This window comes from Chiloscyllium punctatum, chromosome 20 (assembly GCF_047496795.1).
Source record: "Chiloscyllium punctatum isolate Juve2018m chromosome 20, sChiPun1.3, whole genome shotgun sequence".
Taxonomy (NCBI): domain Eukaryota; kingdom Metazoa; phylum Chordata; class Chondrichthyes; order Orectolobiformes; family Hemiscylliidae; genus Chiloscyllium; species Chiloscyllium punctatum.
The window spans coordinates 218,322-243,436 of NC_092758.1; the positions used below are offsets into that span (position 1 = coordinate 218,322).

Here is a 25,115-nt window from a genome sequence, read left to right on the forward strand (position 1 = left end):
AAGTTAGCAATTCATGCTGGAGCTGTGTAAAACTTTAGTTAGGCCAATTTAGTTTGCATTGTGTGCAGTTCTCATTGCCACACTATAAGAAGGATGTAGAGGCTTTCAAGAAGGTGCTAAAAAGGTTACCAGGATGTTGCCTGGACTGGAGTGTATTAGCTGTGAGGAGAGGTTGGATTAACTTGGGATTGTTTTCCCTAAAGCATCGAAGACTGAGAGGCAACCTGACAGAAGTATATTAAGTTATCAGAGACATGGATAGGGTGGATTGTCAGAGTATTTTTCCCTAGTTGGAAATGTGAAATACTGGAGGGACACAGTTTTAAGGTGAGAGGGGGGAAGTTTAAAAGAGATGTGCAAGGTAAGTTTCTTTTATGCAGATGGTGGTAGGTACCTGCAATGCATCACCTGGTGAGGTGACAGAAGCAGATATTATCACAACATTTAAGAGACATTTAGACAGACACATGAACAGGTAGGGAACAAAGGGATATGGACCATGTGCAGGCAAATCAGATTAGTTCAGAATGTAGAACTGTACAGGACAGGAACAGGCCCTTCAGCCCACAATGTTGTGCCGAACATGGCACCAAATTAAATAATTCCTTCTGCCTGTTCACAGCCCACATCCCTCCACTCCTTGCTTATTCACATGCTTATCTAAAACTCATTAAATCCCCTATCGTATCTCCTCACCACTAGCCTTAGCAGCGTGTTTCAGGCACCTACCGCTCTTTGTGTAAAAACTTTGTCCCCAATTACAATGGGATCTTGGTCAGCAGAGACATGGTTAATGAAGGTTTAGGTCCTGTGCTATGCTGTTCTGTGTTCTATATTATTCTTTAATTTGAAGATTTCTATTTACAAGATCCACTCTCCAGCAAAATACAACTGTAAGAGTAAATCTCCACATGCAGTTCACGTAATTAATTATTTTATTATTGCAGTATTATAGATTAAATTAAAAACATTTTCAATAAACATGACAGTTGTCCATCTCACAATACATCATGAGTTATAATGTACCCCAAATACAATCCTCCTGAAAGTTTTAGAATTTCCTAGGAAAGCTTAGATAGTACTCAACAAAATTAGTGAAAGGAAATCTGAAACAGTCTTCTCCAATTTTGTACAATTGAAACTCATCCAGGGATCAGTTTGACCAAATGGGTCTTAACAAACAAGTGGGAGCTCTTGTTAGGATTACTTTAAACAGAGACAATGAGGATTTGGGTGAGTTATTAGTAAGGGATGAAGGTAAAGGAAACCAAGTTTTGCTCTGCATTAAGTGGCACTGGAAATTGCAAAATATTTCCTGCAGGGGGCAGAGCTGTCCCTGAGCATCTGAAGTAAAAGTATAAAAGCCAGGATGCTACCAGTTGGTCTGTAAATTGGAGGTGGAACAGGGAAGGCAGACATCATTAAAGTGGTAGTACAACAGACTATAGATCCTTGAAGGCAGCCCGACAGGTGGTTAAGATGGTTAACGAGGCATATTGGATACTTACCTTTTATGAGTCATGGTATTAGATATGAGAGCAAGGAGGTTGGTTATGTGTAGAGCATGAGTAAAACCACATTACAGCTGAAATACTAGTTGCAGTTCTGATCACTGCACCATGGAAAGAATTAGACTGGAGGAATTGCGATAGAAGTTCACCAGGATGTTGCTTGGGCTGGAGTGACCCTGGTGGGGTTCAGCCAGTATTTAGTGGCAACCTTTGCTCGGGACAATCACTCTCGCTCCCCATAATAAAAAGCCATCTTATACAGTGATCTGATCTTGCTGGATTGAGAAAGATTTCAGCTCAGGGTGTGATGGCCCTTTTGCTTCCTCCATCGCCACTAGCTGTTTAGTTTTGCTACGACTGGATCTCTGGTGATTGGAAGGGAGTCCAGAAAATTTAAAACTAAAACAGATTCTTCTAGTGGCGGCACAAGGCATGTGCATTTGCTACTTGGCCTCCTGAACAGTGTTCCAACTTGCAATTGTAATCACTTGGAATGAGGGCCCACTGTTGAATTTTACCTGAAGCTATAGGTAACATAGTCTTGTCCTCTTTGAGTGGCCCTAGCAGGGGTTTGTGGTCCTTTACTATGACAAACTTACATGAGTAAAGAGATTGGTGGAACTTTATCACACCAAACATGACTGCTTCATTCTCTATCAGGCCACATTTGCACTCTGCATCAGTCAAAGTCTGGGAAACATACACTATTGGGTGTCCCTGTCCATTGGGCCACCTGTGAACCATTATGACCCTGAGACCATACAGGGAGGCATCGCATGTCAACACCACAACTCACTTGGGATTGTATTGGGCCAACACCTCCGATGATGATAGCTGCTTTTTCACTTCCCTAAAGACTACGTCTTGGCTATGAGACCATTTCCTTTTTCAATAGCAGATGTAATGGTGCTAGGATGGAGACCAGGTTATGTATGAACTTTCCATTATAATTCACCAGTCTATGAGAAAATCTAAGTTCTGGTACAGGTGTGGGAGCTGAGGCACCTTTGATTGCCTTCTTTTTATCTTCCAATGAGTGTATCCTAGTCTTGTTGACTCTGTAGCCCAAGTAAGTCACTTGGGGTGCTTGAAACACATATTTTTCCCTTTTAAAGTATATAGCAATCTTGGAGAAACATCTAAGCACTATGTCCAAGTTCTCTAAGTTCTTCTTATTCGTTTTCCCTGTTATTAGCACATTATCTAGGTAAATGGCAACCTGGGATAGACCTTGTAAAATGCTGTCCATCATCCGCTGAAAAATAGTACCAGCTAACGATATCCCAAGTGGCAGTCTCGTGTATTGGTACAAATCTTTATGGCTATTAATTGCAGCATACCTCTAGGAATTCTCATGTAATGATAATACACATGGCTGATGTCCAACTTCATGAAGGACAGCCTCCTGCCAGTTTTGTGTCAGGAAATTATTGGAAAAGATTCTCGGGGACAAGATCTCTATGCATTTAGAAACAAATGGACTTACCAATGACAGACAGCATGGTTTTGTGTGGGAGAGGTCCTGCCTCACTAACATGATTGAGTTTTTTAAGGTGGTGATTAAGACGATTAATGAGGAAAAAGTGTTTAATGTTCTCCACATGGACTTTAGTAAAGCCTTTGATAAGGCCCCTCATTGCAGAGTGGTACAAAAGGTGAAGGCACTTCGTGTCAGGGTCAGCTGGTAAGATGGATACAGAACTGGCTTAGTCATAGGAGACAGAGGTTAGTGGTGGAAGGATGCTTTTTGTAATGGAATGTTCTGACTAGTGGTGTTCCACAGGGATCAGTGTTGGGGCCTCTGTTGTTCATGATCTACGTAAATGATTTGGAGGAAATGTGGTTGGTCCAATTAGTAAGTTTGCAGATGATACAAAGATTGGTGGAATTGCGGATAGTGAGGAGGATTCTCAGAATATACAGCAGGAAATAGGTCAGTTGGAGGCATGGGCAGAAAAATGGCAGTGGGAGTTTAATCCAGACAAATGCGAGGAGATGCATTTTGGAAGGTCAAGTACAGGTGGAAATTATACAGTGAATGGCAGAATCCTTAAGAGGGATCTTGGGTGTGCAGGTCCACAAATCACTGAAGGTAGCAGTACAAGTAGATAACGTAGCAAAAAAGACATGGCATACTTGCCTTCATTGGAAGTGGGATTGAGTATAAGGACAGAAACGTTATGCTGCAGTTTTATAGAACTTTAGTTAGGCTATACTTACAATATTGCATTCAGTCCTGGTCATCACACTATCAGAAGTTTGTGGATGCTTTGGAGAGGGTATAGAAAAAGTTTACCAGAATGTTACCAGGCACATGGGCATTTTAGTTATGAAGGAAAGTTGGATAGACTGGGTTTGTTATCACTGGAACTCAGAAGATTGAGAGGCCATCTGGCATGGATAGAGTGGAAAGTATGAGGATTTTTCCTAGAGTGGAGAGGTCAATTACTAGAGAAAATAGGTTCAAAGTGCGGGGTGGAGGAGGGGGGGAGGAATTTAAAACAGATGTGCAAGGCATGTTTTGCACATAAAGGGTGGTGAGTGCCTGGAATACACTGCCAGAGGAGGTGGTAGAAGCAGACACAATAGTAACATTCTTCAGTTGACAGATAAATCACAGGGCATCTATGCTTCATTGTCAGAGGATGTTTCTCATGCTATTAGTTGCAGATGTGTTTGTGCCCAAAAGAAAAAGGGCAAAAATTTTGGAGTTGACAGAAACAGTTGGGCAAAACTCTCTTAAATTGAAATGGGTTAAGCAAATTAATTGTGACAGGTGGATAAGATTATTAGAAGTTTAAATTGTGTATGGACGAGAGAAATTATTCTCTGAGAAGGATTTGAAAACTTGCTACCTGCTGTGATAAGCACCCATGTTGAGGAACAAACAGTTGCAACTGGAAGACAGGCAGCAATAATGACTAACAATCATAACTCATCCATAAAACTAATCCCTTTTTTCCAACACACTCATAAATTTGAAAGGGATAGAAAGTGAGAGAGTGAAAGGGAGGCAAAGAATGGATGGCTGAGAATGCCCAAACATCTCCTCCTCAGATCAGGAAGGAATGATGATGACGGTAAAAATTAGAAGCCAAGACCTTTCCATTGCACAAGATGGGAAACACTCATTCAGAATGTGGGAAGTTAAGAAGGAAATCCATGGGGATTCTTGTCATTTATATGAATAATGCTTGAAAAGGAAACTCAGAAGGAAAAGGCCATGCATCAGACCTTAATTTTATCTGTATGTAGACACTGGAGGCAGTCACGGCTGAGTACAATAGAAGTAGACTCACAGAGATGTACAGCACTGAAACAGGCCCATAACCCTCTAAACCCTTCTGATTTATGTAGACACCCAGATGCCTTTTAAATCCAGTCTTCACCACTTCCTCTGGCATCTCATTCAATATATGTATCGCATTCTCTCTAAGTCCCTTTTAAACCTTTTCACTCTCATCTTAAACCTGAGTCCTCTAGTTTTGGACTTCCATAGGGTAGAAAGAAAAGATCATATCTTCTTCAGATGAATCCTACAAATCCATAAGTATTCTAAGGGATACAGGACTAGTCAAACTCTCTTGCTGCATTTTTCCCTCCAGAGAGTTTAATGAAAGCTGAAATGTTCTTAAATCGGATGGTGAAGAGTAAAACCTAGTTCAATTATACAAAGTCCAACTGGAATGTGATTGGTTTTCTGAACGAGTGGTAGTCAGGGTATTTTCCCATTGAGTATAATGAGCATAGCAATGGCTAAACAAAGTCCATTATCAGAGGTGACAGTGATACGATAAGCAAGTGTTCGGACAGCTGAAACCATCTTTAAGAATGAGGAAAATATAAAAGGAGCATTTGGCAAGTCTTCACTAGTCATGGCTGAGAAAGCAGTGCCAGAATTAAGTAAGTTAGCCCATAGGACTGGAAATGCCCAGGAATTGTTGTGCCAGGTCTCACAAGAGATGTGTGATCGAACTTTGAGGAACATACTCATGATGTCATCACCACATCATGGTATATGACCTAATGCATAAAGCTCTCAGCCTCCAGCTTATTGAGTTCTCTCCTCTGACAGCTTGACATGTGAGTAGCTGCTATTGTAGTGTAGAGATGCAGACACCAGGAACTGCAAGAAAAAAATAATTAATTAATAAGGCTGATGTTCAACTAGTCTCTGAGACAGCTCTCCCAATTTTGGAATGAGTTAGTAAGGAGGGTTTTACAAGGTTGTTGTTGTCATTGCTAGTGCCCAGATCAATATCAGGTGGCTAAATGCTTATTTTGAGGTTTTTAAACAGTTTGATAGAACTGAATAAGTTCTGCTGTGATTTCAGAGGGCAGTTAAGAGCCAACCACAATGCTGTCATATGAAGGTCAATCCAGGTAAGGATGGGAGATTTCTTACCCAAAGGGCATGAGTGAATCAGAATTTTTAAATGAAAATTGTTTCATGGCCATTATCTAAAATTCAAATTCCATTGTCTGACATGGTAGGATCCAAACACAACTCCCCAGAACACTACTGGGGTCTTAGGATCACTAGGGTTTCATGTCCCTAAAGAGGTAACCCTTTGCTGAATCTTTTATGAATCAGCTGGATTTCGTGTCATCTCCAATAGGACCATAATGTTCTTGCAATGATGAAGGATAAGGATGGCAAAATGTAGGAACCCTGGATGGCACAGGATATTGAAAGTTTATTCAAAAAGTGAAAGGATCATATGAAAGGTTAGCTGAAATCAGGCAATGTCCTTGAAGAATATAAAGAAAGCAGGAAAGAACTTAAACAAAGGTTAGGAGGTATACAACGTGCCAATAAGTGACCTTGGCAACTAGGATTAAGGACTGAAAATGTGTTGCTGGAAAAGCGCAGCAGGTCAGGCAGCATCCAAGGAGCAGGAGAATCGACGTTTCGGGCATGAGCCCTTCTTCAGGAATCCTAACTAGGATTAAGGAGCATTGCCAAGTCATTTTGCATTTTGATTCAGAGCAAGAGGGTAGCTAGGGAAAGGGTAGGTCCACTCAAAGAGGGAATATAAACGTGGTATATATACAGAGTAAGTGGGTGAGTTCCTTAATGAGCACTTTGTACAGGTATTCACCAAGGAGAAGGACATGGATGATGGTAAGATCAGGGAGAGGTATGTTGATATTTTAGGCTATGTCAATATTAAGATGGAGGAGGTGTTGGATATCTTGAAAAACATTAAGGTAGCTAAGTCTCCAGAGCCTGATACAATCTATCCCAGAATATTGGGGAAAGCAAACGAGGAGATTGCTGGGGTCTTGACAAAGACCTTTGTATCCTTCTTAGCCACAGGCAAGGTCCCAGAAAACTGGAGAATAGCCAATGTTCCATTGTTTAAGAATTATTGGTCAGTGAGCCTTACATCAGTGAGAGGTCCCTAAAACTTATTGGAGAAGATTCCTAAGGACATGATTTACTCACATTTGGAAAGGAGTGGACTTATTAGAGATAGCCAGCATGGCTTTGTGAGGGGGGAGGTCCTGTCTCATCAATCAATTTGTTTGAGATTTTGAGGTAGTGATGAGAGTAGGGCAGTGGATATTGTCTGCATGCACTTTACACAGAAGATTAAATCACATGGAATACATGATGAGTTGGTAAGTGAATATAAAATTGGCTCAGTCATAAAAGAAGAAGGTAGCTGTGGAAGTGTTTTTTGCTGACTGGAAGTCTGTGACCAGTGGTGTTCCATAAGGATTAGTGCTAGGACCTCTTTGTTTGCAATATATGGAAATGATTTGGATTAAAATGGAAGTTGTCTAGTTAGTAAGTTTGCAGATGACATGAAAATTGGTGGAATTGTGGATAGCAAGGAAAATTGTCTGGAAAGTTGGGCAGAGAAATGACAGATGGAGTTCAACCAAGACAAGTGTAAAGAGATGTTTTTTGGGAGGTCAAATGCAAGAGGAAAGTGTATGGTATTTATAGACATAGGGATATTGGGGTGTAAGTCCCAAACTCACTGAAAGTGATAACGTAAGTCGATAAGGTAGTAAAGGAGGCGTCTGGTATGTTTGCCTTCATTGGTTGAGACATTGAGTTGGCAAGTCATGTTGCAGTTGTATAAAACCTTAATTAGGCCACATTGGAGTATTGTGTAGAGTACCATTTGCCACACTACAGAGAGGATGTAGACGCTTTTGAGAGAGTGTGCAAGAGGTTTAACAGGATGTTTCCTGGATTAGAAAATATTAGCTATAAGGAAAAATTAAACAAACTAATTTTTGGTAGAGCATTGGAGACTGAGGGATGACCTTATAGAAGTGTATAAAATGACGAGAGGCATGGATACAGCGGATAGTCAGAGTCTATCAAATATCAAACACTAGGAGCATAGGTTTAAAGTGAGAGGGGAAATATTTAAAGGAGATGTGCACATTAAGTTTTTACACAGAGGGATGTAAGTGCCTGGAAGGTGCTGCCAGAGGAGGTGGTAGAAGCAGATGCAATAGCAGCATTTAAGAGGCATTTTGAAGTGAACAGGCAGGGAATTGAGGCATATGGACCATGTGCAGGCAGATGAGATAGCATCTTGGTCGGCACAGACATGGTGGGCCAAAGGGCCTGGTCCTCTGCTGTCCTGTTCTGTGTTTCATGTTCAGTACTATTTTGCTCTAAACTGGATGAAGTTTCCTTTCATTTGGCATCAATGCAGACAAGACTGACATAGTTATTAAATCTTTATTTCTAGTTATAATTCAAACTACATTTGCTATTTCTCTGAATGAGAACAACACAACTGTCCTCTCAGATTGAAGCATGAGCAACATTTGCACCAAATAAGATTAGGAGGGTTGCCAACAACACAACGTCACTGACCTCAAGGTAAATAATTAGTGAGTACAGAATTACCAAGCTGACAGAAACCATAAGTAACCGCTTCATTTTTGAAACATAATTCAGGTGTAAAGATTTGCTTTCCCAAAATGCAGCATCTCGCATTTATCTAAATTAAACTCCATGAAAGATTGCAGTAACATTATAAGGCTTGAGGAATCAAAAAGGATTTCAGTTTAATTGTTCAAAAAATGCTAAGATGCAATGCTGTAAACATATAGAATAGAATGATGGGATTTTAGTACTCAGAGGAGGCCATTTGACACATTGTGTCTGTACTGGCCCCTGAAAGAACCACCCTTCCAGTCCCACTATACAGCCGTTTGCCTGTAGCCCTCTTAACTTCATCACTTTCAAGTATGTATCCAGCTCTCTTTTGGAATCCACCTCCACAGCTACCTTGGCAGTGTATTCCAAACCATAACAACTCTCATAGCTGTCTCACTGACAATCTTGAAACTGTGATCCCTAGTTATCAACATAGCAAGTAGTGGAAACAGAATATTCTTCTTTACCTTGTCAAAGTTGTTCATGATTTTGAACAACTCAATTAGGTCACCTGTTTGTCTTCTCTGCTCCAAGGAGAATAAGCCCAATTTTCTTATCTTCCATAGCATAAATCTACAAACTCGAAACAAATAATTCCCTGTTTTGTTGTGGTTGACAGGTGTGGGAGATAGTGAAGCGTTAAGGTACTCCATTGAAATAAACAAAGTTGGAATTGAACCTGGCCGCCAAACTGAAACATTGACTCTGCTTTATCATCGATAGTCACAGGTAGAAGACTGGAGGTTAGCTAACATGGTTCCACTATTTAAGTAAGGTGGTAAGGACAAGCCAGGAAACTATAGACCTGTGAGCCTGACGTCAGTTGTGGGCAAATTGTTAGAGGGAATCCTGAGGGAAAGGATGTACATGTATTTGGAAAGACAAGGACTGATTAGGGACAATCAACATGGCTTTGTGTGTGAGAAATTATGTCTCACAAACTTGATTGAGTTTTTTGAAGAAGTAACAAAGAGGAAAGAGCGGTGGACGTGATCTATATGGACTTTAGTAAGGTGTTCGACAAGGTTCCCCATGGGAGCAAGGTTAGATCTCATGGAATACAGGGAGAACTAGCCATTTGGATACAGAACTTGCTCAAAGGTAGAAGACAGAGGGTAATGGTGGAGGGTTGTTTCTCAGGTGTTGCATTTTGGGAAAGCAAATCATAGCAGGACTTATACACTTAATGGTAAGGTCCTAGGGAGTGTTGCTGAACAGAGATCTTAGAATGCAGGTTCATAGCTTCTTGAAAGTAGAGTCGCAGATAGATAGGGTAGTGAAGAAGGCGTTTGGTATGCTTTCCTTTATTGGTCAGAGTATTGAGTACAGGGTTGGGAAGTTATGTTGCGGCTGTACAAGACATTGGTTAGGCCACTTCTAGAATATTGCATGCAATTCTCATCTCCTTCCTATAGGAAGAATGTTGTGAAACTTGAAAGGGTTAAAAAAAGATTTATAAGGATGTTGCCTGGGTTGGAGGAGCTATAGGGAGAGGTTGAATCGGCTAGGGCTGTCTTCCCTGGAGTGTCAGAGGCTGAGGGGTGACCTCATAGAGGTTTATAAAATCATGAGGGGCATGGATAGGCTAAATAGACAAGTATTTTCCATGGGATGGGGGAGTCCAGACCTAGGGGGCCTAAGTTTAGGGTGAGAGGGAAAAGATATAAAAGAGACTTGAAAGGCAACTTTTTCAGGCAGCGGGAGGTGCGTGTATGGAATAAGCTGCCAGAGGAAATAGTGGAGGCTGGTACAATTGCAACATTTAAAAGGCATCTGGATTGGTATATGAATAGGAAGGGTTTGGAGGGATATGGGCCAGGTGCTGGCAGGTGGAATTAGATTGGGTTGGGATATCTGGTCGGCATGGACGGGTTGGACCGAAGGGTCTGTTTCCGTGCTGTACATCTCTATGACTCTATCTCCACAGATGCTGCGAGACCTGAGATTTTTCAGCAAATTCTGTTTTTGTTAGAGTAGAAAATTGCTCTATTCATCAGTCCAGCTGCATTTTCCTTGTCTTACAGATGTAAAAAGCAAGATGAAAATGCAGTCCAGACTAAAACAGTTTATACTGATAATAAAAACAGAAAGTGCTGGAAAGTGTCAGCAGGTCAAGTAGTATCGGAAGAGAGAGACAAAGTTAATTATTCAGGTTGATGACCTTTCATCAAGCTCGAACTAAGACCATCAACATGATTTAGATTTAGATTATTAGATTTTCAGCAACTGTGACACTTTATTTTATGTCATTTTATATTAACTGTGATGTAGTTAATCTAGGAGATAATTGGGGAATGTGTGTGTGGAAATGCCTTTTCTGCATTACTGCCATACTATTCCTTGAGAATGTTTCCTTTAGAAAACAAAACAGTAACTGACAAACAAGTATTGAGTGTTTGTGCATATATCAGATCAAATCTTCCATTTGAAGAAGCAGTCCAGCTTTACTTTGAACAGCCTCCTTTTGCATTATTACAATTCTGTGATTTTTATTTATTATAAAAATGACATCCCCCCTGATTTACCTTTTCCTTGGTGGAAGTGTTGTTATATCTGGTCTGGTCAACATGGACGGTAGTTCTGGGACTGGCCTCCTGCTTAATGACTTCCCTGTTGAAACAGAAAAGGATTGACTCCGGTTCCTCTCAGGTGAGGTTACCACTTCTGTGTAAAGTTCATTGGAAACCATTTCTCCTGCAAATGTTGTGTCCGCTAAAGACATCAAGGGTAGGGAGTGTGAAGAAAAACTCGAAAGACACTGCATGTCCTTCAGGTTTTCAGCAGGCTTGGACATAGAAGGTATAGACTGAGTCCCAGACTGGTCAGAATCAAAGGAGGTTGTTGTATTTGGCATAAAGCAGGCAGGAGGTTTCCCCCGATTACTTCGTGGTGGAACTGGGGGAATATTCTCCTCTGCCTTGGGAACCACTTCCTCTGATGGAGTCCAAACTGTATTTTCATCACTAGATGAGTATTGCCTCTCTGTCAAATCAGGTTTATCTCCAGCTATTTCAGCAGGAGTAAATACTTCCAGTGGCAGAACCAGATTAGAATTATGTCCCGATGCTGATCCTGTTGTTGCTTGATGTTTGGGTGTTGAAGAATTTTTATTGAACAATGTCCGAGGCTTGGGAATAGGCTTTATCACTGGTTCCTCTGGCTCAGCATCAATGACATTTAAGTTATCTTTCCCATCGCCATCAGCTCTTGATCTCTCCAACATTCGATCTCTATCACCATTAAGCTCGTCAGAGGTGGTGCTCAAAAGCTCATCTGTAGGGGTCAGACTTCGCTGTTGTACAAGTTTTAAGATGCGTTTCCGATGCCCAGTGGCTTTGATACCAATCTGAAGAAGAGATTCATTGTTAAAATGGATAGAGTCCTTGGGTGTGTAAAACCCATTCTGGATGAAATTTTCTCTGTATTTCTCCAAGTGGATGGTGGCCAGCCAGTCTCCAATGTCACCCTCCTCTTCACTGAATGATGCCATAGTAATTCTGTGTCTTCAGCCTGCTCTTATTTAACAGAGGGTGAACCAGATCCAGCAGCATAACCAAACACCAACATCTGAAAAAGAAATCAAGCAATTCTATTTGTATAAGCTCTCACTCCTTCTAATATTTCAATAGTCTTGAAATTATGAAATAAATACATTTGTCAAATTAAAGTGAATTGCCTTCACTTATATTGAGTCAAAGGCAGAATTGTTACTGACCTTACACTCAGTAACCAGTTGTGTCAAAATACTGGGATTACTGGGGGCTGTTGAAGATGGGATCAGACTGTGGGAGGATCAATCAGAAGAGGCATGGTCAACCTGAGAAGAAAGGTTACAGGTCTAATTTTGAGAGAAAGGAGGGATACTACGAAATATTATCTAAATGGTGAGATGTTGTATACCTCTAATATACAGAAAGATCTGGGTGTCCTAGTGCATGAATTACAGGAGATTAGTATACAGGTGCTGCAAGTAGTCCAGAAAACTAACAGAATGTTATCATATGCATAGCATGTTATCATATGTATAGATCTCTAAAATCTAGTTTTCTTTTTGTACTGTCAAGGGTTTCACATCCCAGCCACTGAAGATTACATAGCCTCTCTGATGCAGTCTGCCAAGCTGGAATACTGTTTTCATCTGTATTTCATTGTCTCGCACCCTTCAAGAATTTTCAGTGGTTAAAATTTCATGCTAATAGACAATAGCCAATAACCATGACATTACATTCTTGTGTTGGCTTTTGGATAGCTAAATAAGCTATCAAGTACAGGTCTGTAACTCTAACAGTGAAAAACAATGTTGATAGGGACCGTGGGAGTCAACTCAGGTTGGTAGCCAGCTCTTGGCACTCTTCAAACAAGAACAGGTTTCACAGATCTGCAGTGAATAATCCTTTTTCAAACAACAATTTCAAACGAAAGTCAACTAATCATGGCCTGTTATGCGGACCTAGTATGTTTACCTACATAAATATTACTACATATTCAAAATAACTTATTTCCAAACTGACTGCTTTCAAACAAAAGATCTATAAGCAAATTTTGCAGAAAGTTTGCTGCTCTTTCTCTCTGTAAGAAACTATGACTCTATGAATTGTTTCCGAGCACTCACCTGAATCTGTTGGAAGTTGGAGAATCAGTAACAAGAAGCAATCCTTTGGATCAATACAGGAGGGGTAAAATCAGAAGTGAGAAGATTCTACCTCTGATGTAAAAGCTGTAAAATCTGGCTACATGAACCAAGTCAATCAGATATTTAAGTAGCAAAACCAAAATAAATAATTGAAGAGAGGAAGTATAAAAAAAACTTTAAGAGGGAATGAAAGTGAATATTGAACTGGCTATAGGATGCTTTGCTTTCTTAAAGCACTAGATAAACAAAGATTATTGAATAGTGTCATGGGAACAGGAGTAGTCCATTCAGTCCATCAAGCCTGCTGATCATAATGACTGATCAAACAGTACTTTTATAACCCTTCACACCATTCATAATCGAACATGTATCAACTAGGTGTCCACAGCCCTCTGCAGTAGACAATTCCAAAGGTTCACAGACTTCTGAGTAAAATAAATTCTCTGCATAATTTTTCTAAGTGGCATCCTTTTTATTTAAAATTGCTCCCTTAGTCCTAGACTCCACAACCAGGGGAAACATCTTACCTGTATTTACACTGCCTAGTCCTTTAAATATTCTGTAGGTTCAATGAGATCACATTTCATGCTTTGAAACTTTCAAGAATATAGGCCCAGTTTGCCCAATCATAAGTGAGATCATTAACTTTTAAACATGGAATTCAAACAACAGTTATTTCCTGAAATGTCTTCACATTTTAATCAGAATGTTTTACTGTTTAAGAATTAAATGGAGCAAGTACTACAAAATTAAAATGAAATTAATGTTGTATAAATTTCTCAGAACATACAACATAGAATGTTACAGTGCAGTACAAGCCCTTCGGTCCTTGATGTTGCGCCGACCTGTGAAAATAATCTGATTCCTATCTAACTTACACCGTTCCATTCTTATCCATATGTTTGACCAATGCCCATTTAAACGCTCTTAATGTCGGTGAGTCGACTACTGTTGCAGGCAGGCCGTTCCACGCCCCTACTACTCTCTGAGTGAAGAAACTCATATTTAAATTCCTGAAGAGATCACTTCACAGAATCACAGCAAAATGCATACACTTAATGGCAAGGTCCTGGAGAATGTTGTAGATGGGATGGTAAAGCTGATGTTTGGTATGCTTGCCTTTATTGGTCAGTGCATTGAGTATAGGAGTTGGGATTTCAAGTTGTAGAGACATAGAACATAGAACATTACAGTGCAGTACAGGCCCTTTGGCTCTCAATGTTGCGCTGACCTGTCATACCAATCTGAAGCCCATGTAACCTACCCTATTCCATGTACGTCCTTATGCTTATCCAATGACGACTCAAATGTACTTAAAGTTGGCAAATCTACTACCGTTGCAGGCAAAGCATTCCATACCCTTACTACTCTCTGAGTAAAGAAACTACCTCTGACATCTGTCCTATATTTATCACCCCTCAATTTAAAGCTATGCCCCCTCGTGCTCGCCGTCACCATTCTTAGAAAAAGGTTCTCCCTCTCCACCCGATCTAACCCTCTGATTATCTTATATGTCTCTATTAAATCACCTCTCAACCTTCTTCTCTTTAACGAAAACAGCCTCAAGTCCCTCAGCCTTTCCTCGTAAGACCTTCCCTCCATACCAGGCAACATCCTAGTAAATCTCCTCTGCACCCCTTCCAAAGCTTCCACATGCTTCTTATAATGCGGTGACCAGAACTGTACACAATACTCAATGTGCGGCTGCACTAGAGTTTTGTACAGCTGTAGCATAACCTCATGGTTCCGGAACTCGATCCCTCTATTAATAAAAGCTAAAACACTGTATGCCTTCTTGACAACCCTGTCAACCTGGGTGGCAACTTTCAAGGATCTGCGTACCTGGACACCGAGATCTCTCTGCTCATCTACACTACCAAGAATCTTACCAACACCAGCATCTCCAAATCAAGAATCTTACTATTAGCCCAGTACTTTGCATTCCAGTTACTCCAACCAAAGTGAATCACCTCACACTTGTCCGCATTAAACTCCATTTGCCACCTCTCAGCCCAGCTCTGCAGCTTATCTCTGTATATTGTGTAAGGCATTGGTTAGGCCACTTGTGGAATACTGTGTGCAGTTCTAGTTTCCCAGCCAGGGAAAAATGTTATTAAACTTGAAAGGGTTCAGAAAAAAATTTACAAGGATGTTGGTATTGGAGGGTTTGAGCTGTAGTGAGAGGCTGAATCGGCTGGGGCCATTTTTCCCAGGAGTGTAGGAGGCTGAAGAATGACCTGACAGAGGTTTATAAACTCATGAGGGACATGGATAGGGTGAATAGCCAACGTCTTTTCCCCAGGGTAGGGGAGTCCAAAGCTAGACGGCGTAGGTTTAAGGTGAGAGGGGAAAGACTTAAAAGGGACCTGAGGGGCAACTTTTTCAAATAGGCGGGAGTGCATGAATGGAACCAGAGGAAGTGGTGGAGGTTGGTACAACTACAATATTTAAAAGACATCTGGTTGGGTATATGAACAGGAAAGGTTTAGACGGATATGGGCCAAATGTTGACAGATGGGACTGGATTAATTTAGGATGTTTGGTTGGCATGGACGAGTTGGTTCAAGGGTCTGTTTCCGTGCTATACAGATCCATGACTCTATTATCATCGTGTGTAAGGAGGCCATTCAATTCATTGTGCCTGCACTTTCTCTCTGAGCATCATGGCTTAGTGCTCACCTCTTGCTTTTCCTTGTAACCCTGCCAAATCTTTCTATTTAATTAATCATCAAATGCCTATTGAATGTCTCAATTGTTCCTGTTTCCACTACACAGGGAATATTATCTTGCTATTTACCCTATTCCTGCCCCGACATGATTTTGATAACTTCTATCTAATCTCCTCTTTACCTTCTCCTGTCCCAACTTCTCCAATATTTTCTGTTAAAATGTCTCATCCCTGGAATTATTCTTCTGTAATCTTTCCAATGCATTCACATTCTTCCATCAGTGTGTCACCCTGAACTGTGCATAATACTCCAGCTTATGTTCATCATTGGTCTTATAAAGGTTTATCATAATCTCCCCGCTCTTGCACTCAAGGCCTCTATTAATGAAGTCTCTCTCTACCTGTCTTGTCATTTGTGTACATATGCACCCAGGTCTTTCTGTTCTTGCACGCCCTTTTGAACAGTATCTTATTTCATAGTCTCCATATTCTTTGTACTAAATTGTATTACCATGCACTTCTCTGCATTAAACCTCATCTGCCATCTATCCACCCACTCCACCAACTTATCAATGTCCTTCTGGTGTTCTTCACAGTTTACAATTCTTCCAAGATTTGTGCTATTTTCAAATTTTGAAATTATCCAGGAAAAATAAGGATCCCAATACTGACCCTTGGAAAACTCCACTACAAATCTTCCTCCAGCCTTAAAATTCCCCATTGACCATTACTCCCTGTTTCTTATCCCTCAGGCAATTTTGTATGTGTGTATGTTGCTTCCAATTCTTTTATATTATGACCTACAATGTTCCTCACAAGTCTGTTGTGTGACACTGTATCAAATTCCTCCATAAATCCATGCACACCATATCAACACCAGATCTGACAATTTACCAGGTAGGTCTGGCAATTAAATTCTTTATGAATATGGACTTTTCATTCTGAGCATAGGTCTCACTTGCAATCTGGGGTGATGGTGGCATAGTGTTAATGTCACTGTAATCCAGAGACTCAGGTGATTTTTTTGGACTTGTGACTACAAGCTCTCTCACATCAGCTAGTGGAAGTTAAATTTAATTAATGAAGATGAAATATAAAGCTAGTTTCAGTGAAGGTGACCATAGAACTATAACTGTTGCAAAAACTCATATGATTCACAAGTGTCATTTAGGGACTGAAATCTGCCATAATTACCCAAACTGGCCTACTTTGGACTCCAGACCCAGGACACCAAGGCTGATTCACATCTGCGGTGCTCGGCGAACCATTCCCTAAGTTTCAGTCTCCCCAGTGTTGAGAAGATCTCATAGGGAGCGTAAACTTAGGGAATAGTTCACTGAGCATCGCAACCGAGTCTGCAGGGGATGACTGGACCTCCCAATTACCGGCCATTTCAATTCCCCTAACCGCTTCTTGTCCAACCTGACCATGCTTGGCCTCCTCCATTGCCACAACGAACCAAACCGCAAACTGGAGGAACAATCCTGCATCTTCTACCTGGGCAACCTACAGCTGGAGGACTCAACATTGAGTTCTCCAATTTCAAATAACCTCCCTTCCCATCCCCCAACTCCCTTACCAGCCCGTCCCCATCCCTTCCACTGCTCCCTGCCACCAACCGGATTCATTCCTCCCATTGACCAACCAGGTCATACCCTCTACCTGTCTTCACCTATCCCCACTTCACCACCCTCCCCCACCACCCCCTTTATCTGCAGCCCCCCTCATACCCACCCCCAGTCCTGAAGAAGTGTTACACCTGAAATGTCGACTTCACCTCCTGTTGCTGCCTGGCTTGCTGTGTTCTTTCAACCTCCTGCCTGTCTATTTTGGATTCCAGCATCTGCAGTTTTTTGTCTCTAACCATGAATAGAGGATTGGTTGACTCACAGAAGGCAAACAGTGGGGATAAAGAGGGTTTTTTTTAGGATAGCAGCTAGTGACTAGTGGAGATCTGCAGGAGTTCTGTTGGGACCACAATTATTCACATTATTCATTAAAGATCTGGACAAAGTGACTGAGAGCATTGTTGTTAAATTAGCAGATGACACAAAGATAGATGGAGGGACAGGGAGTGTTGAGGAAGTAGGGAGGCTGCAGATGGACTTAATAAGCTAGAAGAGTCGGCAAGTAAGTGGCAGATAGAGTACAACGTGGGAAAGTGTGATGTTATGCACTTTGGGAGGAACATCCACTATTTTCTAAATAGAGAAAGTCCTCAAAAATCTTAAATGTATGGTACTTGGGAATTCTAGTTGAGGAGTCTCTTAAGGTTAACATGCAGGTTCAGTTGGCAGTTAAGGGAAATGCAATATTAGCATTCATTTCAAAAGGGCTAGAATGCAAGAACAGGAGTATAATGCTGAGGCTGTATAAGGCTGTGGTCAGACCACATTTTGAATATTGTGAGCAGCTTTCAACCCTGTATTTAGGGAAGGATGTGCTGGCCTTGGAAGGAGTCTAAAGAATGCTTACAAAAATGATCCTGAAATGAAGGGTTTTTAACATGAGAAGCAGTTGAGGACTTTGGTCTGTATTTGATGGAGTTTAGAAGGATTGGGGGAATCTGATTGAATCTTACAGAGTACTGGAGGGCCTGGATAGAGTGGATGTGGAGATTATATTTTCATGAGTAGCAGAGAGTAGGACCCAAGGGCTCAGCCTCAGAGGAAGTGATAACTCGTTAGAACTGAGATGAGGAGGAATTTCTTCAGCTAGAGGGAGGTCAATCTGTGGAATTCATAGCAACAGAGAACTGTGGAGGTCAAGTCTTTGACAGTATTTAAGACAGTGATAGATAGTTTCTTGATTAGTAAGGAGACTAAGGGTTACAGCAGGAAGGCAGGAGAATGGGATTGAGAAACATATAAGCCATGATGAAATGACAGAGCAGACTTTATGGGCTGAATGGCCAAATTCTGTTCCTATGTCTTATGGATCTGTGCTTTTGGGAATTTCTGCCTTGGAACATCACGAATGTTTTTCACTGAAGAGTCTCTGGACGACCACAGATAAGGGAAAATGTCACACCTTGTCTTGTTATATCCTTGATTCCCCGCCTTGTGGTCAAACAAATCCCAATGAAATGTGGAGTTATAAAACAATCAACAGTAGTTGGTGATTTACAAACCTCCTTCTCTGTGATGAAGCTTAGAAGGTCCATGTAAAAGATAGTGATCTTAAGACCATAAGATACAGGAGGAGAAGTAGGCCATTCAGCCCATCAAGTCTATTCTGCTATTCAGTGAGATCATGACTAATCTGATAATCATCAACTCCATTTTCTCACCTTTTCCCTTTAACCCTTGATTTCCTTACTGGTTAAAAAATGTCTGTTTCAGCCTTGAATACACTTAAAGGCCCAGCCTCAACACCCATCTGTGGTAATAGAACATAGAAGGGCAGAATGGCCTACTCCTGCACCTATTGTCTATTGTCTAACATAGTAAAGTACAGCACAGAACAGGCCCTTTGGCCCACAATGTTGTGTCAAAGTTTAATCCTAAAGTAAAATATAACAAGTTAACCTACGCACTCCTCAACCCACTGCTATCCATGTGCACATCCAGGAGTCACTTAAATGTCCCTAATGACTCTGCTTCCACCACCATAGCTGGCAACGCATTCCATGCATTCACAACTCTGCGTAAAGAACCTACCTCTTACATCTCCTTTGTACATTCCTCCTAATATCTTCAAACTATGATTCCTCCTACCAGTCAATCCTGCCCTGGGGAACGTGTCTGGCTATTGACTCTATCTATTCCTCTCATTATTTTGTACACCTAGATCAGGTCTCCTCTCTTCGTCCTTCTCTCCAGAGAGAAAAGTCTGAGCTTATTCAACCTTTCTTCATAGGTAAGCCCTCCAGTCCAGGCAGCATCCTGGTAAACCTTCTTTACACCCTCTCCAAAGCCTCTGTATCTTTCCTATAGTAGGGTGACCAGAACTGGACATAATATTCCAAGTGTGGTCTCACCAGGGACTTGTAGAGCTGTAGCAAAATCTTGTGGATCTTAAACTTGATCCAGGAGATTCCTGAAGAAGGGCTCATGCCCGAAACATTGATTCTCCTGTTCCTTGGATGCTGCCTGACCTGCTGTGCTTTTCCAGCAACACATTTTCAGCTTAAACTCGATCCCCCTGTTAATGAAAGCCAAAACACCCTATGCTTTTTTAACAACCCTATCCACTTGGGTGGCCAAGGTTAAAAATCACACAACACCAGCTAATAGTCCAACAGGTTTAATTGGAAGCACACTAGCTTTTGGAGTGCCATTCCTTCATCAGGTCGCAACCACCTGATGAAGGAGCAGCGCTCCGAAAGCTAGTGCTTCTAATTAAACCTGTTGGACTATAACCTGGCGTTGTGTGATTTTTAACTTTGTACACCCCAGTCCAACACCGGCATCTCCAAATCATTTGGGTGGCAACTTTGAGGGACCCATGTACTTGCACACCCAGATCCCTCTGTTTCTCCACTCTCCACAATGAATATTATAGATTCACTACTCTCTAAGGAAAGAAATTTTTCCTCATCTCTGTGTTAAATATGCAACTCTATTCCAAATTTGGAGTCTCCCATGAGGGGAAACAACCTTTCTGCTTCTACCATGTCAAGTCTTCTAAGAATCCTGTATGCTCCAATAAGGCGGTACGGTGGCACAGTGGTTAGCACTGCTGCCTCACAGTGCCAGAGATGTGGGTTCAATTCCCGACTCAGGTGACTGACTGTGTGGAGTTTGCACATTCTCCCCGTGTCTGTGTGGGTTTCCTCCCACAGTCCAAAGATGTGCACGTCAGGTGAATTGGTCATGCTAAATTGCCCATAGTGTTAGGTGAATGGGTGGGTTGTGGGTCGGTGTGGCCTTGTTAGGCTGAAGGGCCTGTTTCCACACTGTAAGTAATCTAATCACTTTGCATTCTTCTAAACTTCAAAGTGTACAGACCTAACCTAAGCAACCTCTTCTTATATGATCATCCCTCCAAACCTAGTATCAGTTGAGTGAACATTATCTCCAATGCCTGTATCTTTCCTTAAATAAGGAAATGAATAGCTTTCAACAGGATCTACTAACGGCAACCTGCAATTGAAATAAGAATACACATCTGGAAGTTCAGTAATGGTTCAATCTCCACGTTCATGTACTATTTAAAAAACCTGTACCAATGTAGTTTGCACTATTTCCCATTTAAAGTAAACCGATCATCTCCCCATCTCTATCTCTTCTTTCAAAACCTTCTTTAGAACAAGATGTTGATACAGCTTCCGGACATCTCCTCCTGCAGCCTAAAATCTCTTTCTGCTTGATGTACCTCTGTGAAGCACATTGTGATGATTCTTTACTTGTTGGATGCTACTCTTTTGTGCTTTTCTTCTGGGCTCTGGAGAACCAGCAACTCAGTTACTAAAGGTCCCCTTTAGACGTCTTAATCAAACATCTCTGCTAGTTCCTCTCAGCATCACAGTGCAAGCCACACATGAGCTGTTGTATCACCAGTGATTTTCCTGCTCCTTGGATGCTGCCTGACCTGCTGTGCTTTTCCATCGCCACTCTAATCTAGTATCACTAGTGACTCCCACAGTAAAAATATGTAAAAGCGACAGATTCAAACCACTATAAATGCCAGAGGAAACATCCCAGAAGCACTTCACAGGAGGCTCCCAAGCACTGAGGATGTCACCTAGACAGGGGACGAAACATCTGCAACACAAATTCCCAGCTCGGCGAACAGAACCACAACAACGAGCACCCGAGCTACAAATCTTCTCACAAACTTTGAATATACTTTCATTATTATAATGATTGATATGAAGTAAGACTGAACTGTTATCTTTATTCTCTGTCCCTATACATGTGTTGCTATACGTGAGATCATATCACACTAAGTGTAAAGTTGATAACATTTTATTTCAGATCCACTGCCCTACGAATGTGGCTGGTGAATACAATTCAACCTTACCAACATAGAACATAAAACATAGAACAATATATGCAGAATAAGCCCTTTGGCCCTTGATGTTGCGCCAAACTGTGAACTAATCTATGCCCATTCCCCTACACTATTCCATCCTCATCCATGTACTTATCCAATCAATGTTTAAATGCCCCTAATGTGGCTGAGTTAACTACATTGGCAGGCAGGGCATTCCACACCCTTACCACTCACTGAGTAAAGAACCTGCCTCTGACATCTGTCTTAAATCTATCACCCCTCAATTTGCAGCTATGCCTCCTTGTACAAGACAACGTTATCATCCTAGGAAAAAGACTCTCACTGTCTAATTCTCTGATCATCTTATATGTTTCTATTAAACCCGTCTTAGCCTTTTTCTCACCAATGAGAACAGACGCAAGTCCCCCAGCCTTTCCTCATAAGACCTTCCCTCCAGACCAGGCAACAGCCTGGTAAAACTTCTCTGCACCATTTCCAATGCTTCCATATCCTTCCTGTAATGTGGCATCCAGAACTGTACTCAATATTCCAAGTGTGGCCACACTAGCATTTTAGGTACAATTGCAGCATGACACCATGGCTTTGGAACTCAATCTCTCTACCAATAAAACCTAACACACCGTCTGCCTTCTTAACAGTACTATCAACCTAAGTGGCAACTTTCAGGGATCTATGTACATGGATATAGCAAGTCTTACTTAACACCCACCAGCCTTCAGTGAATTAACTAATTTCACCTGACATGTCCGTATAATAGAGTGAAACAAAACCAGCCAATAAGACCATAAGACCATAAGACATAGGAGTGGAAGTAAGGCCATTCGGCCCATCGAGTCCACTCCGCCATTCAATCATGGCTGATGCGCATTTCAGCTCCACTTGCCAGCGTTCTCCCCGTAGCCCTTAATTCCTCTAGACAACAAGAACCTATCAATCTCGGCCTTGAAGACATTTAGCGTCCCGGCTTCCACTGCACTCCGTGGCAATGAATTCCACAGGCCCACCACTCTCTGGCTGAAGAAATGTCTCCGCATTTCCGTTCTGAAATGACCCCCTCTAATTCTAAGGCTGTGTCCACGGGTCCTAGTCTCCTCGCCTAACAGAAACAATTTTCTAGCATCCACCTTTTCAAAGCCATGTATTATTTTGTACGTCTCTATTAGATCTCCCCTTAATCTTCTAAACTCCAATGAATACAATCCCAGGATCCTCAGCCGTTCCTCATATGTTAGACCTGTCATTCCAGGGATCATCCGTGTGAATCTCCGCTGGACACGTTCCAGTGCCAGTATGTCCTTCCTGAGGTGTGGGGACCAAAACTGGACACAGTACTCCAAATGGGGCCTAACCAGAGCTTTATAAAGTCTTAGTAGTACATCTCTGCTTTTATATTCCAACCCTCTTGAGATAAGAGACAACATTGCATTCGCTTTCTTAATCACAGACTCAACCTGTATGTTTACCTTCAGAGAATCCTCGACTAGCACTCCCAGATCCCTTTGTGCTTTGGCTTTATTAAGTTTCTCACCATTTAGAAAGTAGTCCATGCTTTTATTCTTTTTGCCAAAGTGCAAGACCTCGCACTTGCTCACGTTAAATTCCATCAGCCATTTCCTGGACCACTCTCCCAACCTGTCTAGATCTTTCTGTAGCCTCCCCACTTCCTCAGTACTACCTGCCTGTCCACCTAACTTTGTATCATCGGCAAACTTCGCTAGAATGCCCCCGGTTCCCTCATCCAAATCATTAATATATAATGCGAACAGCTGTGGCCCCAGCACCGAACCCTGCGGGACACCGCTCGTCACCGGCTGCCATTCTGAAAAAGAACCTTTTATCCCAACTCTCTGCCTTCTGTTAGATAGCCAATCCTCAATCCATCCCAGCAGCTCACCTCGAACACCATGGGCCCTCACCTTGCTCAGCAGCCTCCCGTGTGGCACCTTATCAAAGGCCTTTTGAAAGTCCAGATAGACCACATCCACTGGGTTTCCCTGGTCTAACCTACTTGTTACCTCTTCAAAAAATTCCAACAGGTTTGTCAGGCATGACCTCCCTTTACTAAATCCATGTTGACTTGTTCTAATCAGACTCTGCTCTTCCAAGAATTTAGAAACCTCATCCTTAATGATGGATTCTAGAATTTTACCAACAACCGAGGTTAAGCTGATTGGCCTATAATTTTCCATCTTTTGCCTTGATCCTTTCTTGAACAAGGGGGTTACTACAGCCATCTTCCAATCATCCGGGACCTTTCCTGACTCCAGTGACTCTTGAAAGATCTCAACCAATGCCTCTGCTATTTCCTCAGCAACCTCTCTCAGAACTCTAGGGTGTATCCCATCGGGGCCAGGAGATGTATCAATTTTAAGACTTTTTAGCTTTTCTAGCACTATCTCTTTTGTAATGACAACCATACTCAACTCAGCCCCGTGACACCCTTTAATTTTTGGGATATTACTCATGTCTTCCACTGTGAAAACTGACGCAAAGTACTTGTTAAGTTCTCCTGCTATTTCCTTATCTCCCATCACTAGGCTCCCTGCATCAGTTTGAAGTGGCCCAATGTCAACTTTTGCCTGTCGTTTGTTTTTTATGTACTGAAAGAAACTTTTACTATTATTTCTAATATTACTGGCTAGCCTACCTTCATCTTTGATCCTCTCATTTCTTATTACACTCTTTGTTATCCTCTGTTGGCTTTTGTATCCTTCCCAATCTTCTGATTTCCCACTGTTCTTAGCCACTTTATAGGATCTCTCTTTTTCTTTAATACATTTCCTGACTTCCTTTGTCAGCCAAGGTTGTCTAATCCCTCCCCGGTTAATCTTTCTTTTCTTGGGAATGAACCTCTGTACAGTGTCCTCAATTATACCTACAAACTCCTGCCATTTTTGCTCTAGTGTCTTCCCGGTTAGCCTCTGATTCCAGTCTATTTTAGTCAGTTCCTCTCTCATGCCCTCATAATTACCTTTATTCAACTGTAACACCATTACATCAGATTTTGCCTTCTCCCTTTCAAACTCCAGACTGAACTCTACCATATTATGGTCGCTACTTCCTAAGGGTTCCCTTACTTTAAGATCTTTTATAGAGTCTGGTTCATTGCAAAGCACTAGGTCCAGAATAGCCTGCTCTCTTGTGGGCTTCATGACAAGCTGTTCCAAAAAGCCATCCTGTAAGCATTCCATGAATTCCCTTTCTTTAGATCCACTAGCAACATTATTTACCCAGTCCACCTGCATATTGAAGTCACCCATGATCAATGTAACCTTGCCTTTCTGACATGCCTTCTCTATTTCCCGGTACATGTTGCGTCCCTGGTCCTGACCACTGTTAGGAGGTCTGTACACAACTCCAATTATGGTTTTTTTGCCTCTGTGGTTCCTCAATTCCACCCACACAGACTCCACATCATCCGACGCTATGTAA

At 41.6% G+C, this 25,115-nt stretch overlaps 1 protein-coding gene across 6 annotated transcripts in view; it reads right to left on the minus strand.

Moving 5' to 3' along the window:
• arap3 (ArfGAP with RhoGAP domain, ankyrin repeat and PH domain 3) overlaps positions 1–25,115 on the minus strand; it is a 352,080-nt gene that overhangs the window by 208,168 nt on the left and 118,797 nt on the right. For 3 of the 6 annotated variants that reach the window (XM_072590232.1, XM_072590231.1, XM_072590233.1), the window contains 2 exons: positions 12,140–12,241; positions 10,950–11,991 (listed from right to left, as the gene is read on the minus strand). In XM_072590232.1, coding sequence (XP_072446333.1) covers positions 10,950–11,914 — 965 coding nt within the window. In that variant the 5' untranslated portion in view covers positions 11,915–11,991; positions 12,140–12,241. The remainder of the gene's footprint in view (positions 1–10,949; positions 11,992–12,139; positions 12,242–25,115) is intronic. The other 3 variants (XM_072590235.1, XM_072590229.1, XM_072590234.1) reach the window with 1 other exon arrangement.